Genomic DNA, 13309 nt, shown 5'->3' with positions numbered 1-13309 from the left:
CAGCTGTGAAACTGACTTGCGACTTTTTATAAAAGCCAGTCTGCAAGAAGACGACAAAGGGAAATTTCTCATCTACAGTCAGAGACCACTGGTGAGGATGAGGAACAGCCCCGGTAGTTTACATCGGCGAGCAGTTGGGAACCTTTGGCGTGCCAGATTCTGGCCTGCAGGCCGTATATTGGACAACCCTGCTCTAGCCTCATAATTAGGGTTTACTGGCTATTTCACATTGGAGGGATTTTCATTTTTAAGCTGCAGGCTTTTGATAAATGAATTCAGATTTGAAAATTTGAGGGTAAATGCACCAAGATTCAGCCTCTTCCAGCTGTTTTTAAACATAGGGAATTATTGGTAGTGCAGTGGTTATACCACTGGACCACTATGTCAAGTAATCCAGAAAATGCAAGCTCAAGTTTTACCAATTGAAAATTAGAATTCATTTTTAAAAAATAATTTGCAAATTAATAGACTGCTATTAGTATCAGTAAAAGTGACCACAAAGCTGTTGGGTCGTCATTAAAAACTCAACTGGTTCAATAGATAAGGCAAAATGCTGCCCTTACCTGGTTCGACCCATGTGACTCCAGTCCCAGATTAGACTGCACTGTCAGAGGTGCTGCCTTTGGACAAAGTCCTGTCAGCCCTCCCAGGTGCATGTAAAAGATCCCATGGCACTATTTTGAAGAGGAACAGGAGAATTCCAATATTTATCCCTCAAATTAATGTCATTAAAAAAGATTACCTGGCCATTTTCACATTGTTATTTGTGGGATCTTAGTGTACAAATTGGGTGCTGAGTTTCCTACACTATAACAGTGACTACAGCTCACAAGTACGTCATTGGTTGTAAAGTGCTTTGGGAAATCTGGAGGTTGTAAAAGGCACTATATAAATGCAAGTCTTTCTTTATAATGGGACATCCAAACATGCATGCAGCATTCTAACTGTGGCTTACAAAATAGCAAATATGCTTATAATCCCAGCTCAGTTAAGAAAACATTTTTTGACAGCAATATGATATGTTTTGACACCTTAAAATAGTTTGAATGAAGTGATTTTCTTATTCCTACATTATTCCTTCCTTTGCCACACAAGGCAAGCACAGTAATATCTGATGTTAGGAATGCTGATAATAGACAGACTTTGACTGGCAGGAAGTATTACTAGCTGTGAATTTGAAATATTGAAAATAACTCAGGGCAGTAACACTTTACAGTATTGACAGAGCATAGAGCCCTTCAGTGCAGCAGGAACCTGATACTTTGCACACCATATTAACAGTTTAACCACAGATCTCAAACTCGATAAGAAACAGCTTCACCTGACAGACAGCATTTTATGTTGCACTCCGATGGAAAAAATGAAAAACAAAATTTTCAAACAAATATAGAAGTTTATTTAATGTTCAGTACAGAAATCAGGAAGAGGAAGAGCAACACAACTGAAGGTTGGTTATCAAAATGCATTTCATTTTGCAACAATTTGCACTGGACATAGCAGGCTGGCTTATGGACGTGTACAAAGACTTCTAAAGCTTGTAAAATGTTTCAATATATAAAACATACATTTCAATGTGAAACAATCACTAGTCACAAAATTTGTAATTTACGACTATAAAATGGCACATTTTTATTTTCATTTTGCTGTGCTGTCAGAGATATCAGCCCAGAAATTGGTTCACGCAGTGTCCGTTCTTTAGGCGCTACTCGGAATACCAAGGCCCCAATATGTGGGCAGGAAGTGCGTGCACATATCCGTCTGCTATACTGAGTAAGGATAAACAAGACGCATACTTTATCCACACCTGAAGCAGGTGTTAGGCCCCTTTTTTACATATAAAAGGGCCGAACATATGTTTGAGGCTCTCTCTCCAAGATTGGACAGCCAATGCCATCACAGACTGAACTCAGGGAAACCAGGTCTAGGATTGCCCACAACAAAAGTTGGCAAGTAACTTAACTCAATGCAAGCAGTCCTGTTCCTCCCAACTCCAAATTTAATCTCCTTCCTGATAGTTGCTGTTCCCAACCCCCGATCCACACCTAGCCTCCTCTCCCAACCCGCAATCCTGCCCCATCCGCCACGAGGCACCTCTCCCAACCCACAGTAAAACCCCTGCCTGATTGCCACCACTCCCAACCTTCAAAATCAGATTCCAAAACCTCCATCCATTCCTCTGCCCGCTAACACCCCCATCCCTATATAAATGCATACTATACAGTATTTCTATACTGTTGAAATTAGATTCTAAACTTTAATTTAGTAAAAAATATATAGCATGCAAATATTAAAATGTATTTGAATAGAAATTGTTCTGAAAAGTATTTACTGATTGAGACCTGTCCCAAAGTCAATATGAAAACATGGTCATTCAGTAATGTCGGCAGATTGTAGACGTTCGTGTATTTTCTTCATGTGGCTGAACAAGACCATGGCCCAGACTTGCACCCTTCCTCACATACCTGCGAACCAATGCAATGCAGGCAACATAATTAGCTTTAGGATGAGATATGCGCGTTTGTCGATGTATTTAGAAGGCGACAGCATCACGATCTGTCTATCTGCTTTTTAGTTTTAGTTTTAGAGATACAGCACTGAAACAGGCCCTTCGGCCCACCGAGTCTGTGCCGACCATCAACCACCCATTTATACTAATCCTACACTAATCCCATATTCCTACCACATCCCCACCTGTCCCTATATTTCCCTACCACCTACCTATGCTAGGGGCAATTTATAATGACCAATTTACCTACCAACCTGCAAGTCTTTTGGCTTGTGGGAGGAAACCGGAGCACCCGGAGGAAACCCACGCAGACACAGGGAGAACTTGCAAACTCCACACAGGCAGTACCCAGAATTGAACCCGGGTCGCTGGAGCTGTGAGGCTGCAGTGCTAACCACTGCGCCGTCCTTTTATATGATTCTGGTAGCTGGCTTCTGGTATTTGTGCTGTTAAATCCCTTTGCATAGCCTGGCAGATTGGACTCATCATTACCCACGTCCATGAATTTGCCACTGGGAACTGCCTCAAAAGACAGGTCTCCAAAGCCAAAACAACAAACATAAAAGCAGCTGTCACATAATCATGGCAGCAGATTACAAGCATATGTATTACACATATGCACTCAATGAAATTCTGAAGGAATAAATCCATTTGTCGTTCGATTACATTTTCTTTTATTCATTCATGGGATGAGGGCATCACTGGCCAGGCCAGCATTTATTGCCCATCCATAATTGCCCTTGAGAAGGTGGTGGTGAGCTGCCTTCTTGAACCACTGCAGTCTGTGAGGTAGGGACACCCACTGTGCTGTTAAGGAGTTCCAGGATTTTGACCCAGCAAAAGTGAAGGAACGGTGATATAGTTCCAAGTCCTTCTAGTTGTCCTTCCAGTTGGTGGAGGTTGCGGGTTTGGAAGGTGCTGTCTAAGGAGCCTTGGTGCATTGCTGCAGTGCATCTTGTAGATGGTACACACTGCTGCCACTGTGCATTGGTGGTGGAGGGAGTGAATGTTTGTGGATGGGGTGCCAATCAAGTGGGCTGCTTTGTCCTGGATGGTGTCGAGCTTAGAGTATTGTTGGAGCTGCACCCATCCAGGCAAGTGGAGAACATTCCATCACACTCCTGACTTGTGCCTTGTAGATGGCGGACAGGCTTTGGGGAGTCAGGTGGTGAGTTACACACCGCAGGATTCCTAGCCTCTGACTTGTTCTTGTAGCCAAGGTATTTATATAGCTACTCCAATTCAGTTCCTGGTCAATGGTAACCCCTAGGATGTTGATGGGGGGGGATTCCACGATCGTAATGCCATTGAATGTCAAGGGGAGATGACATTCAATGGCATTACGATCGCTGAATATATATTGGAACCAATACAGTTTTGGGAGAGGACATTCTTGTGTCTTAATTCGTCCCCCAGAATTACTCCCATTACAGGCCCATACCCATCACAATACTTCACTCCAATGTTCCAAAGTTCAAAACGCTTCTGCTAGACAACCCAATTTGATAGTTCAATCTAGAATTGTACTGTTGGGTCTTTTCCACAGTTCAAGGGGATAGAGAGAATATTACTGCTTTGCATGAAATGGTAAACAAGATGTTTACAATTTGATTCATATGGTAAACAAGAAAAATCTTCTCCCGACATAAGTTTCACACACACCTGTCATGCTTTATTGAATTTTAGTGACAAATGTGTTCGATATATGTAAACTGTTAGTCATATATACAGTCTTATTGTAAACAATTTTTATCCATCCCAGCCTATTGCCTATAGTGTTAATATATTGTCAAGTGTGGTTATGAAAGGGACTAATGTGCTGCTATGTTCCACAAATTTGATGCACATGCAAGTAGCTAATGGGCAGTGGGCCAGTAGGTAGGTAGTGAACACGGAGCTAATGGGCAGTCAGAGTGAGCTATACAGCGAGCATCCAGCTGGAGGGAGCTGTCCTCATAGAAGGGCAATTCTGTGCAAACTGTTGAGCATAAGCGAAGCAGAAACAGGACAGGCATCATCCATTGAGAAAACATTTAGTTCTGAGGACAGGTCTGTACCTGAAATGTGGACTGACTCATGTTCTCTTCACAGATGCTGCCTGTCCTGCTGAATGTCTCCAGAATTTTCTGTTTTTTCTTTTAGATTTTCATCTTCTGCAGTATTTTATTTTTTGCCTAGAATCAGTATTGCTTGAAGTCCAATCTGCCTGATCCTCATTTTATTAAAAAGCGACTTTCTGATTTTACTAATATATGGTTTGCAAATATTTGATGCTCACATCTTTCATGAGATAGGTTAACCAGTTATGTGGATACTAGATTTTAAAAATCACTTGGCCTCAATAGTATCATGGTCCATTTAGGGTTTCTGGTGCAGCTGATGTAACATTCTTGATGAATGTGGTTTAACAGCATTAAATGGAAAACAAACTGTGGTGGTGCATACATACACATACAGCATCAGTTGTGTACATTCCAACCATGCTGCACTCAAAGTGCTGGGCTGGAATGTGCCAGTAAATAACACTACCAGTGTCCAACTAGTAGTCCAGACAACTCAGTGAATACAAGCTAACTGATCTCAAAATATAACAGAATGCTCTTTCATTTGGCAATCTCATTGAAACAGTCTGGTAAGGGGTTGGGTGGCGAAAGAAGTTTGCTGAAGCTTATTTTTAAGCACTTGGATCAGGTTAATATGGGGAGAATTGTGCAAAGCAATTAGTCATTTAACATGTGACTTGGAAACTGGAAAATGCTTTATCGCCTGCAGAGTCGTGGCTTCTATTCATCAGCATACTGCATGCACACAGTAGAAATGTTTTAGGACTTATTTCAGCTGCAGCGTCTAAAACCAGGGATGATACTCACTTTCTAACGTTCTGTCCAAATCAGCAATAAAGTCTTCCAGTTCCTTTGTATCTCCAAGCTTTGCTGTAAGGAAAAAACAACATTTGGAGCTTTTTATTGGAGTTTGGCAATTGCTAGTCTCTCCTGTTCATAAGAAGAGTTGCTGATTCAAATCCTCACTTGTTTAGAGAGATTATTGGTTATGGTACTAGAACCAGCAGCCTCAAAAAATAAATGACCATGAAGGCTGCCAGCTTATTGTAAAAACACAAATGGCCCACTATTGTGAAACAAATTTGCCATCCCTACCTGGTCTGGTCGACACAACTCCAATCCCACATCCTGCCAGTTCCGAAGAAGGGTCACTGACCCGAAACTTTAACTCTGCTTCTCTTTCCACAGATGCTGCCAGACCTGCTGAGTGGTTCCAGCATTTCTTGTTTTTATTCCAATCCCACATAAGTTGACTCCAAAGTAAGATTCATTTTTTTTTTTTTATAAAGTTGACCACTGGGAAGATCTAGTAAGCAACTAACTGCTGCATGAAACGCAGGTTGAAGTAAGGACGTACCTGCCAAGAATGTGCAGTCACTTGAACATCAACTACTGGCTTCATGCATCTGGCTGGGACCTTGCCTGTTACCAGGGTAAGATAACATCAGGACAGCAATCTGAGAAACAGAAGGCTGTCCTGAGAGGCCCGCCCTTGGCCAAATATTGGCAAGAGAAAGAGGGGGATGGTCATTTACATTGGCGCTGGTGACATTTTGCTCTTGGAGTTAGAAATTGAAATGACTTCAGCCTTAACCATGCATGCTAGTTCAGCTATGTCTACACTGCTTGTAAGTATGTTGCACAGCACACTGTTGTTACACAACCAAGTCATCACAGGCACAATCTCAAAATGTTTCTAGCATAAGGCACTTGCTAAAAGTAGCATCAAATTGTTATTAAATGACACAAGTTGCGCCATAGGACCCAGTTTTATTTTTAAATAGAGTCTACTTCACCCAACAGGAGCACTACATCCATAGGCCCTGCGATTCTCTACAAACTACAATGATAGCTGACCTTTCATTGTGGAGAGCTCCCATCTGGAAACATCTCTCCTACACCATGCTATCCTCCCAAACAAGTGAAGAGGGCTACAGGTTTCTTAGAGAAGAGAGGTCAGGCAGCAATCTACAGAGGACTCAGTCAGGTCAAACTCCTGCACCAGAACCTAAGAGTGCCACTTGATCCTGACTGATTGGTGAGAACAGCAGCCAAAGAGGCCCTCTACAAACACACAATCCTTCTAGATAAAGATCTGGTAAGCTACCAGGAGCACAATGGGACTCACCATCCCCTCTATTTGTCCTACTCCCTTTCAGAGAAGGATCTCCCACAGTATGTAAACTCACCCATACAGGTCAGGAGATTAATCCTGCATGCCAAAGCAACTGGGGGATACATCACAATCTCAAAGAAGAAAGCATGTAGTGTGAAAATACTACTGCAGTGAAAATACTTCTAACATTCACTATCTAGTGACAATTTCAAGTCTAACCCCTTGTTACTGATGGACCAATTTTATATTGTATTTTTCTGACACATATTGCTAGCGTGCAAGGCTCAACACAAACTCTGGAAATCAACCCTTGATTAGTCAGATAAGTGATAAGAGAAAGCAACAGTACCTTTGGAAGATGAAAGTGTGGAACTGTTAAGCTTCTCGTCGCTGAAGCTGAAACTGTTTCTCCGAAGTGAATCTGTACCTGTTGTTTTAAAAGTAAAAAACAGGAACTAATGCACTGAAACCACATGGGTGGAACATGTACATCAAAGATTTCAAACAGATGAGGAAGTTGAGGCTGGTTGTTGTGTCAAAGGTTCAAATCTCCACAAAGGCATCATGTAATTAGAAAAAGTTTAGCACATTTTGTATGCAGCAAAGAATTATTAATTTCACATTGAGTTTGATATTTGATTCTATTGTACACAATGTGAACAGTGGACAGATGGGAGGCCAATGCACAGCAACAATCTACTAAAGACATTACAATGTTGACCTACATAAGCCAAACAGTCAGAGGAGGTAGTGATCAGGGACATTAAAGTATTGGAGGCAGTACAGAATAGAAACATGAGGATGATCCCTTGTGTCAAGTTTGAGTTTTAAAGGAGGGCGGGAGAAACTTGGACTTTTCAGCTTGGAAAGGAAGGGTCAGAGAAGTGATCTTACAGGAAGTATACAAGAAAGTCAAGTGAGTGGAAAAGGTAAACCCAGCATATTACTTGGAGGATAAGGGTACACAAGTCCAAACCAGTAAAAAGTCAATTTAGGATTGATATTAAGAAATTCTTCATGTAGTGTGAACACTGTAAGCAACCAGTGGTGGAGTCACAAATGCTGGAATCATTTAAGAAACAATTAGATGCTGCAATTGGAGGTGGGGGGTTGGGGGGTGGGGGGAATGGGACTTTGGGACCTTTCTGGATAGATGAATTTAAATGGGCTCCATCACCTTCCTCATCCATAACTATCTTGTGATCCTGTGTGCACCATCAAGGAAGAAATTGTGTCAGATGTGTAATCAAGGTTCTGTTTGCCAAAATGATATAATCATTCAAAACTCAGTGTGGCACATCAATTCTGACCTCGCTCCAAAGATTGGGGATCGTCCCAACATTAGAGGCACCTTCCTCAGTATTCAATACTCACTGTCTGAATCACTAATGCCACAGTCACTGATGCTCGTGCTGCTCCTCCTTTTCATGCATCTCAAGTGTTCGTCATATCTGAAATGTCTCTTGTTCAGAGGAGAACTGAAATCCTCAATCACTGCATTAAATTCACATAGGACAGCACTCAGATCTTCATCTTCCATCCGTGCTGCAACACAAACAAGACATGGGTCAAGTTATAACCATTGGTATGGTGCTCAGAAAGGTTCATATTAGCAAAGCAGCCAAAGTCCTTGTCCAGTTACTATGGGTGCCTCCAATGTGGGATAACCAAATGATAAACTGCAAATATGGCAACTCTGAAACAAATGCAGAAGATTTGGGAGGTATAGAGCAGTATGTAAAAAAAAAAGAAATCCTTCAGGTGCAACTCATCGACCAGGGTCTACACCACAAATATTAATCCGTCACCTCCTTACTTCTCAAATAGCTTGGCACCCTTACTTCCAAATCAGAAGTTTGAGAGTTCAAATCCCACTCTAGGGCTTGAGTTTATAATCTTGGCTAAAACTTCAGTGCAGCACAGAGGGAAGTGTCCATTAGAGGGCTTATTTTATAGAGAAGATGTTAAATCAAATGTCAACCACCTGTTTAGATAGATGCAAAAGATCTCATAATATTAACCCGTCATCTCTCTCACTCCTTACAAAACATCACCTCCCCAAACATTAACCCGTCATCTCTCTCTCTCGTTACAAAACATCACCTCCCCAAACATTAACCCGTCATCTCTCTCTCGTTACAGATCACATCGCCTCCCCAAACATTAACCCGTCATTTCTCTCTCGTTACAAAACATCACCTCCCCAAACATGAACCCGTCATCTCTCTCTCTCGCTCCTTACAGAACATCACCTCCCCAAACATGAACCCGTCATCTCTCTCTCTCGCTCCTTACAGAACATCACCTCCCCAAACATTAACCCGTCATCTCTCTCTCTCGTTACAGATCACATCGCCAAACATTAACCCGTCATCTCTCTCGCTCCTTACAGAACATCACTGCCCCAAACATTAACCAGTCTTCTTTCCAAAGATTAGCCCGTCCACTCCTTCCACGAGGTCTACACCCCAAACATTACCCTGTCCTTTGCCAGTGGAGATGTTGCCCGATCTCCTGTGTATTTCCAGCAGTTCCTGTCTCTACAGTTACCCACAGCAGTCGCTCGCCGCCAGGCGGTGACGGAGCAGCAGCAGTAACCGGCAGAGTGAGCTTGCGAAGGGGCACGGGGGTCCTGCTCACCGCGCCCTGTCATGGCACTAGATACTGTCACTTACATCTCGCTGCAATCCTGCTGTTATGTGACTTCATCTTAGTGGCTGTGCTGGTAGCAGTGTGCAGAGCTGGAGCTGCCACGACCCTCAGCAGCTCTCTGCTCCGTGCTTGTAACTTTACCCTCTTTTATAGGTGACTGGCCGCCTCTCAATACGTCACCCAGGAGTTTCCCCCCGCCGCCAATGACGTGGGGGGAGGGATTTCCCTTTCGGCTTCAGCCACCTGCTGCTGCCCATCTGGTTGCTGAGGAGTTCGCACCTTAACCAGGAATAGTTCCACCAGGGCTCAGTGTCTGGCATTACTCAAGTGCTTCTGTAACCTGACTGGAGCACACGCTCAAGGGCTGATGTCCACAGCTTACAATGCAAACGACATAGTAACACTGCACAACATCGTGGCTGGGAGCTACTGCAACATTATTAACACTAATAAATAGCGGCACAACTATCAAGACTGAACAGATTGGGGCTCTTTTCTCCAGCAAAGTGAAACCCGAGAGGTGACCTGATGGTCTTTAAAATTATGCAGGGGTTCCATAGGGTGGAACTGGAGAAGATATTTCCTCTTCTGGAGAAGTCCAAAACTCGCGGCCATAAACATAGAATAGTCAGTAATAAATTCAGTAAGGAATTCAGGAGAAACTTCTTGACATAGGGGGTGGTGAGAATGTTGAACTTGCTACCACATGGAGTGATTGAACCAATAGTATAGATGCATTTAAGAGGAAACTAGATTAGCACTGGTAGGAGAGAGGAATAGAAGGATATGCTGATACAGTGAGATGAGGCCTGGTCAGAGGAGACACATGTGGAGCCGAAAGACCGACATAGACCTGATAGTCTGAAAGGCCTGTTTCTGTGCTGCAAAATTGTATTTAACTTTATGGTGAATCTACATAAAACCTTGCTTCTTCTTTATTTGAGAATCATCCACGAATTTCTATTCATATTAAATAAGAAGAATTGAGATTCGTGAAAAATAAAACAGGGACGAGTAAATGAGGCTCAAGAAACTAGGAACAACCACAACTGCCTCATTTCCATGTGAGTATTTTTGTTTATTTGTTCATGGGATGTGAGCATTGTTGGCAAGGCCAGCATTTATTGCCCCTCCCTAATTGTCCTTGAGAAGGTAGAGTGAGCCACCTTCTTGAACTGCTGCAGTCTGTGTAGTGTAGGTGCACCCACAGTGCTGTTAGGTAGGGAGTTCTAGGATTTTGACCCAGCAACAGTGAAGGAAGGGTGATATAGTTCCAAGTGTGCGACTTGCAGGGGAACTTGCAGGTGGTGGTGTTCCCATGCATCTGCAGCCCTGTTCTTTTAGGTGATAGAGGTCATGGGTTTGGAAGATGCTTTTGAAGGAGCTTTGGCGAGTTGCTGAAGTGCATCTTGTATATGGTGCACACTGCTGCCACTGAGCACCAGTGATGGAGGGAGTGAATGTTTAAGATGGTGGATGGGTGCCAATCACATGGGGTGCTTCATCCTGGATGTTGTTGAGATTCCTGAGTGTTGTTGGAACCACACTCATCCCGGTAAGAGGGAAGTATTCCATCATACTTTTGACTTGTGCCTTGTAGATGGTGGACAGGCTTTGTAGAGTCAAGAGGTGAGTTACTTGCCGCAGAATTCACAGCCTCGAAACTCGTCTTATAGCCACTGTATTTTGTGGCTGGTCCAATTATGTTTCTGGTCAATGGTGAACCCCAGGATATTAATGGTGGGGAATTCAGCATTCGTAATCATAGGTGCAGCCCTAGATATGCCCTTTTGAAGAAACACCAGAAAATCCTAGAAACAACATAACAGGGATAGAGACCCCACATTACACATCTCTTCCCTTATCTCCTGTCATTAGTGCCCATGCAATAGGTTCCCAAAGGCTACTGATAGAAAATTCAGCCCCTTAATCTTCATGTTATGGACAAAATGGCATCTACCTAAGGGTGGTGAAAAAGGTAAGGAAGGAAACGTACAAGGTGATGAATATAGCAATGGAAGTTACATTAGGTACTGGAGAGGGTCTGCAGGGTTATAATCAGATAAATGGAGTACCTGTATTTATAAAGGGGAACACCTGAGCCAGGGAATGACACTCTTGAGAAGCATCCTGCAGCATAGGGAGGGAGTTTCTAAATTCAGAAATATGGGAATCCTGGAACACATGTCAGAGTCTCAAAATCACGGAGCATGGGAATCTTGAAGTATTTGAGGCAGTTCCTGGAATATAAGGTATGCAACTACATCTCTAAGCAACTGTATATACATATGTATAAAAAAACAATTGGTCAGGTTAAACAATTGATTGATAAAGATGCAGGAAAAGCCAGTGCAAAAGACAAGGTTGAAACTTTTGCAATCATCTTTAGCCAGGAGCGCCGAGTGGATGATCCACCTTGGCCTCCTCCTGAAGTCTCCAGCATCATAGATGCCAGTCTTTAGCCAATTTAATTCACTCCACATCATATCAAGAAATGGCTGAGTACCCTGGAAACAGCAAAGATCCCAAGAACATCCTGGCTGTAGTACTGACGACTTGTGTTCCAGAACTAGCTGTGCCCAGCCAAGCTGTACCAATACAGCTACAACACTGGCATCTACCCAACAAGGTGTAAAATTGCCCAGGAATGCCCTGTCATAAATAGAACAAATCTAATCCGGCCAATTACTGCCCCATCAGTCTAGTCTCAATCATCAACAAGGTGATGGAAGGTGTTGTCAACTATGCTATCAAGTGGCACTTGCTCAGCAGTAACTTTCTCACCGATGCTCATTTTGGGTTCCGCTAGGGCCACTCGGCTCCAGACCTCATGACAGCCTTAGTCCAAACATGGACAAAAGGGCTGAATTCCAGAGGTGAGATGAGAGTGACTGCCTTGATATCAAGGCAGCATTTGACTGAATGTGGCATCAAGGAGCCCTAGAAAAATTGAAGTCAATGGGAACCGGGGGAAAACTCTCCACTGGTTGGAGTTATACCTAGCACAAAGGAAGGTGGTTGTGTTTGTTGGAGGCCAATCAATTCAACCCCAGGACATCGCTGCAGGAGTTCCTCAGGGTAGTGTCCTAGGCCCAACCATCTTCAGCTGCTTCATCAATGACCTTCCCTCCAATATAAGGTCAGAAGTGGGGAAGTTCGCTGATAATTATACAGTGTTCAGTAAAACTCACAACTCCACAGATACTGATGCAGTCTGTGCCCATGTGCAGCAAGACATGGACAACATCCAGGCATGGGCTGATAAGTGGCAAGTAACATTCGCACCATACAAATGCCAGGCAATGATCACTTCCAACAATACAGCATCTAACCACCTCCCCATGACATTCAACTGCATTACCATCACTGAATCCCCATCATCAATATCCTAAGGATTACCATCGACCAGCCCTATAAATACTGCAACTGAAAGAGCAGGTCAGAAACTGGGTATTCTGCGGCGAGTAACTCACCTCCTGACTCCCCAAAACCTGTCCACCATCTACAAGGCACGAGTCAGGAGTGTGATGGAATACTCTCCACTTGCCTGGATGGATGCAGTTCCAAAAGCATTCAAGAAGCTCAACATCATTCAGGATGAAGCAGCCCATTCACCACCTTAAATGTTCACTCCCTCCACCACCAGTGCACAGTGGCAACCATGTGTACCATCTCCAAGATGCACTTCAGCGACTCACCAAAGCACCTTCCAAACTCGCAACCTCGCCTATCTAGAAGAACAAGGGCAGCAAATGCATGGGAACACCACCAGCTGCAAGTTCCCCTGCAAGTCACACACCATTCGGACTTGGAACTATATTGCCGTTCCTTCATTTTTATTGGGTCAAAGTCCTGGAACTCCTTCCCTAACAGCACTGTGGGTGTACCTACACCACATGTACTGCAGTGGTTCAAGAAGGTGGCTCACCACCACCTTCTCAAGGGCAATTAGGTATGGACAATAAATGCTGG

At 43.4% G+C, this 13309-nt stretch overlaps 1 protein-coding gene across 5 annotated transcripts; it reads right to left on the bottom strand.

Moving 5' to 3' along the window:
• Nucleotides 1-1373: 1373 nt before the first annotated feature.
• Nucleotides 1374-9487, bottom strand: rgcc (regulator of cell cycle). 5 transcript variants are annotated; one of them, XM_068040233.1, is made up of 5 exons: nucleotides 9361-9487; nucleotides 8060-8230; nucleotides 7035-7112; nucleotides 5377-5439; nucleotides 1374-2462 (listed from the first exon to the last, which is right to left on the bottom strand). In XM_068040233.1, the coding sequence occupies exons 1-5, from the start codon at nucleotides 9392-9394 to the stop codon at nucleotides 2455-2457; spliced, it is 354 nt and encodes a 117-aa protein (XP_067896334.1). In that variant the 5' UTR covers nucleotides 9395-9487; the 3' UTR covers nucleotides 1374-2454. The 5 variants fall into 5 exon arrangements, with proteins under 5 accessions (XP_067896334.1, XP_067896337.1, XP_067896335.1 ...); XM_068040236.1 differs by lacking the exon at nucleotides 9361-9487 and adding an exon at nucleotides 9165-9255; XM_068040234.1 differs by lacking the exon at nucleotides 9361-9487 and adding an exon at nucleotides 9076-9158.
• Nucleotides 9488-13309: the final 3822 nt, after the last annotated feature.

Source organism: Heterodontus francisci, chromosome 10 (genome assembly GCF_036365525.1).
Source record: "Heterodontus francisci isolate sHetFra1 chromosome 10, sHetFra1.hap1, whole genome shotgun sequence".
Classification (NCBI taxonomy): domain Eukaryota; kingdom Metazoa; phylum Chordata; class Chondrichthyes; order Heterodontiformes; family Heterodontidae; genus Heterodontus; species Heterodontus francisci.
Note: the sequence above shows the minus strand (reverse complement) of the source record. Positions and strands in the feature narration are given on the sequence as shown.

What these genes read in the sequence shown, in the direction of transcription:
- rgcc (XM_068040233.1), bottom strand. Translation starts at nt 9,394, where the DNA reads ATGAAGTCACATAACAGCAGGATTGCAGCGAGAT. An exon ending in CAGCAGGATTGCAGCGAGAT is followed by an intron (nt 8,231 to 9,360) that starts GTAAGTGACAGT and finishes TTTGTGTTGCAG; the next exon opens with CACGGATGGAAGATGAAGAT. An exon ending in TGGCATTAGTGATTCAGACA is followed by an intron (nt 7,113 to 8,059) that starts GTGAGTATTGAA and finishes TTAAAACAACAG; the next exon opens with GTACAGATTCACTTCGGAGA.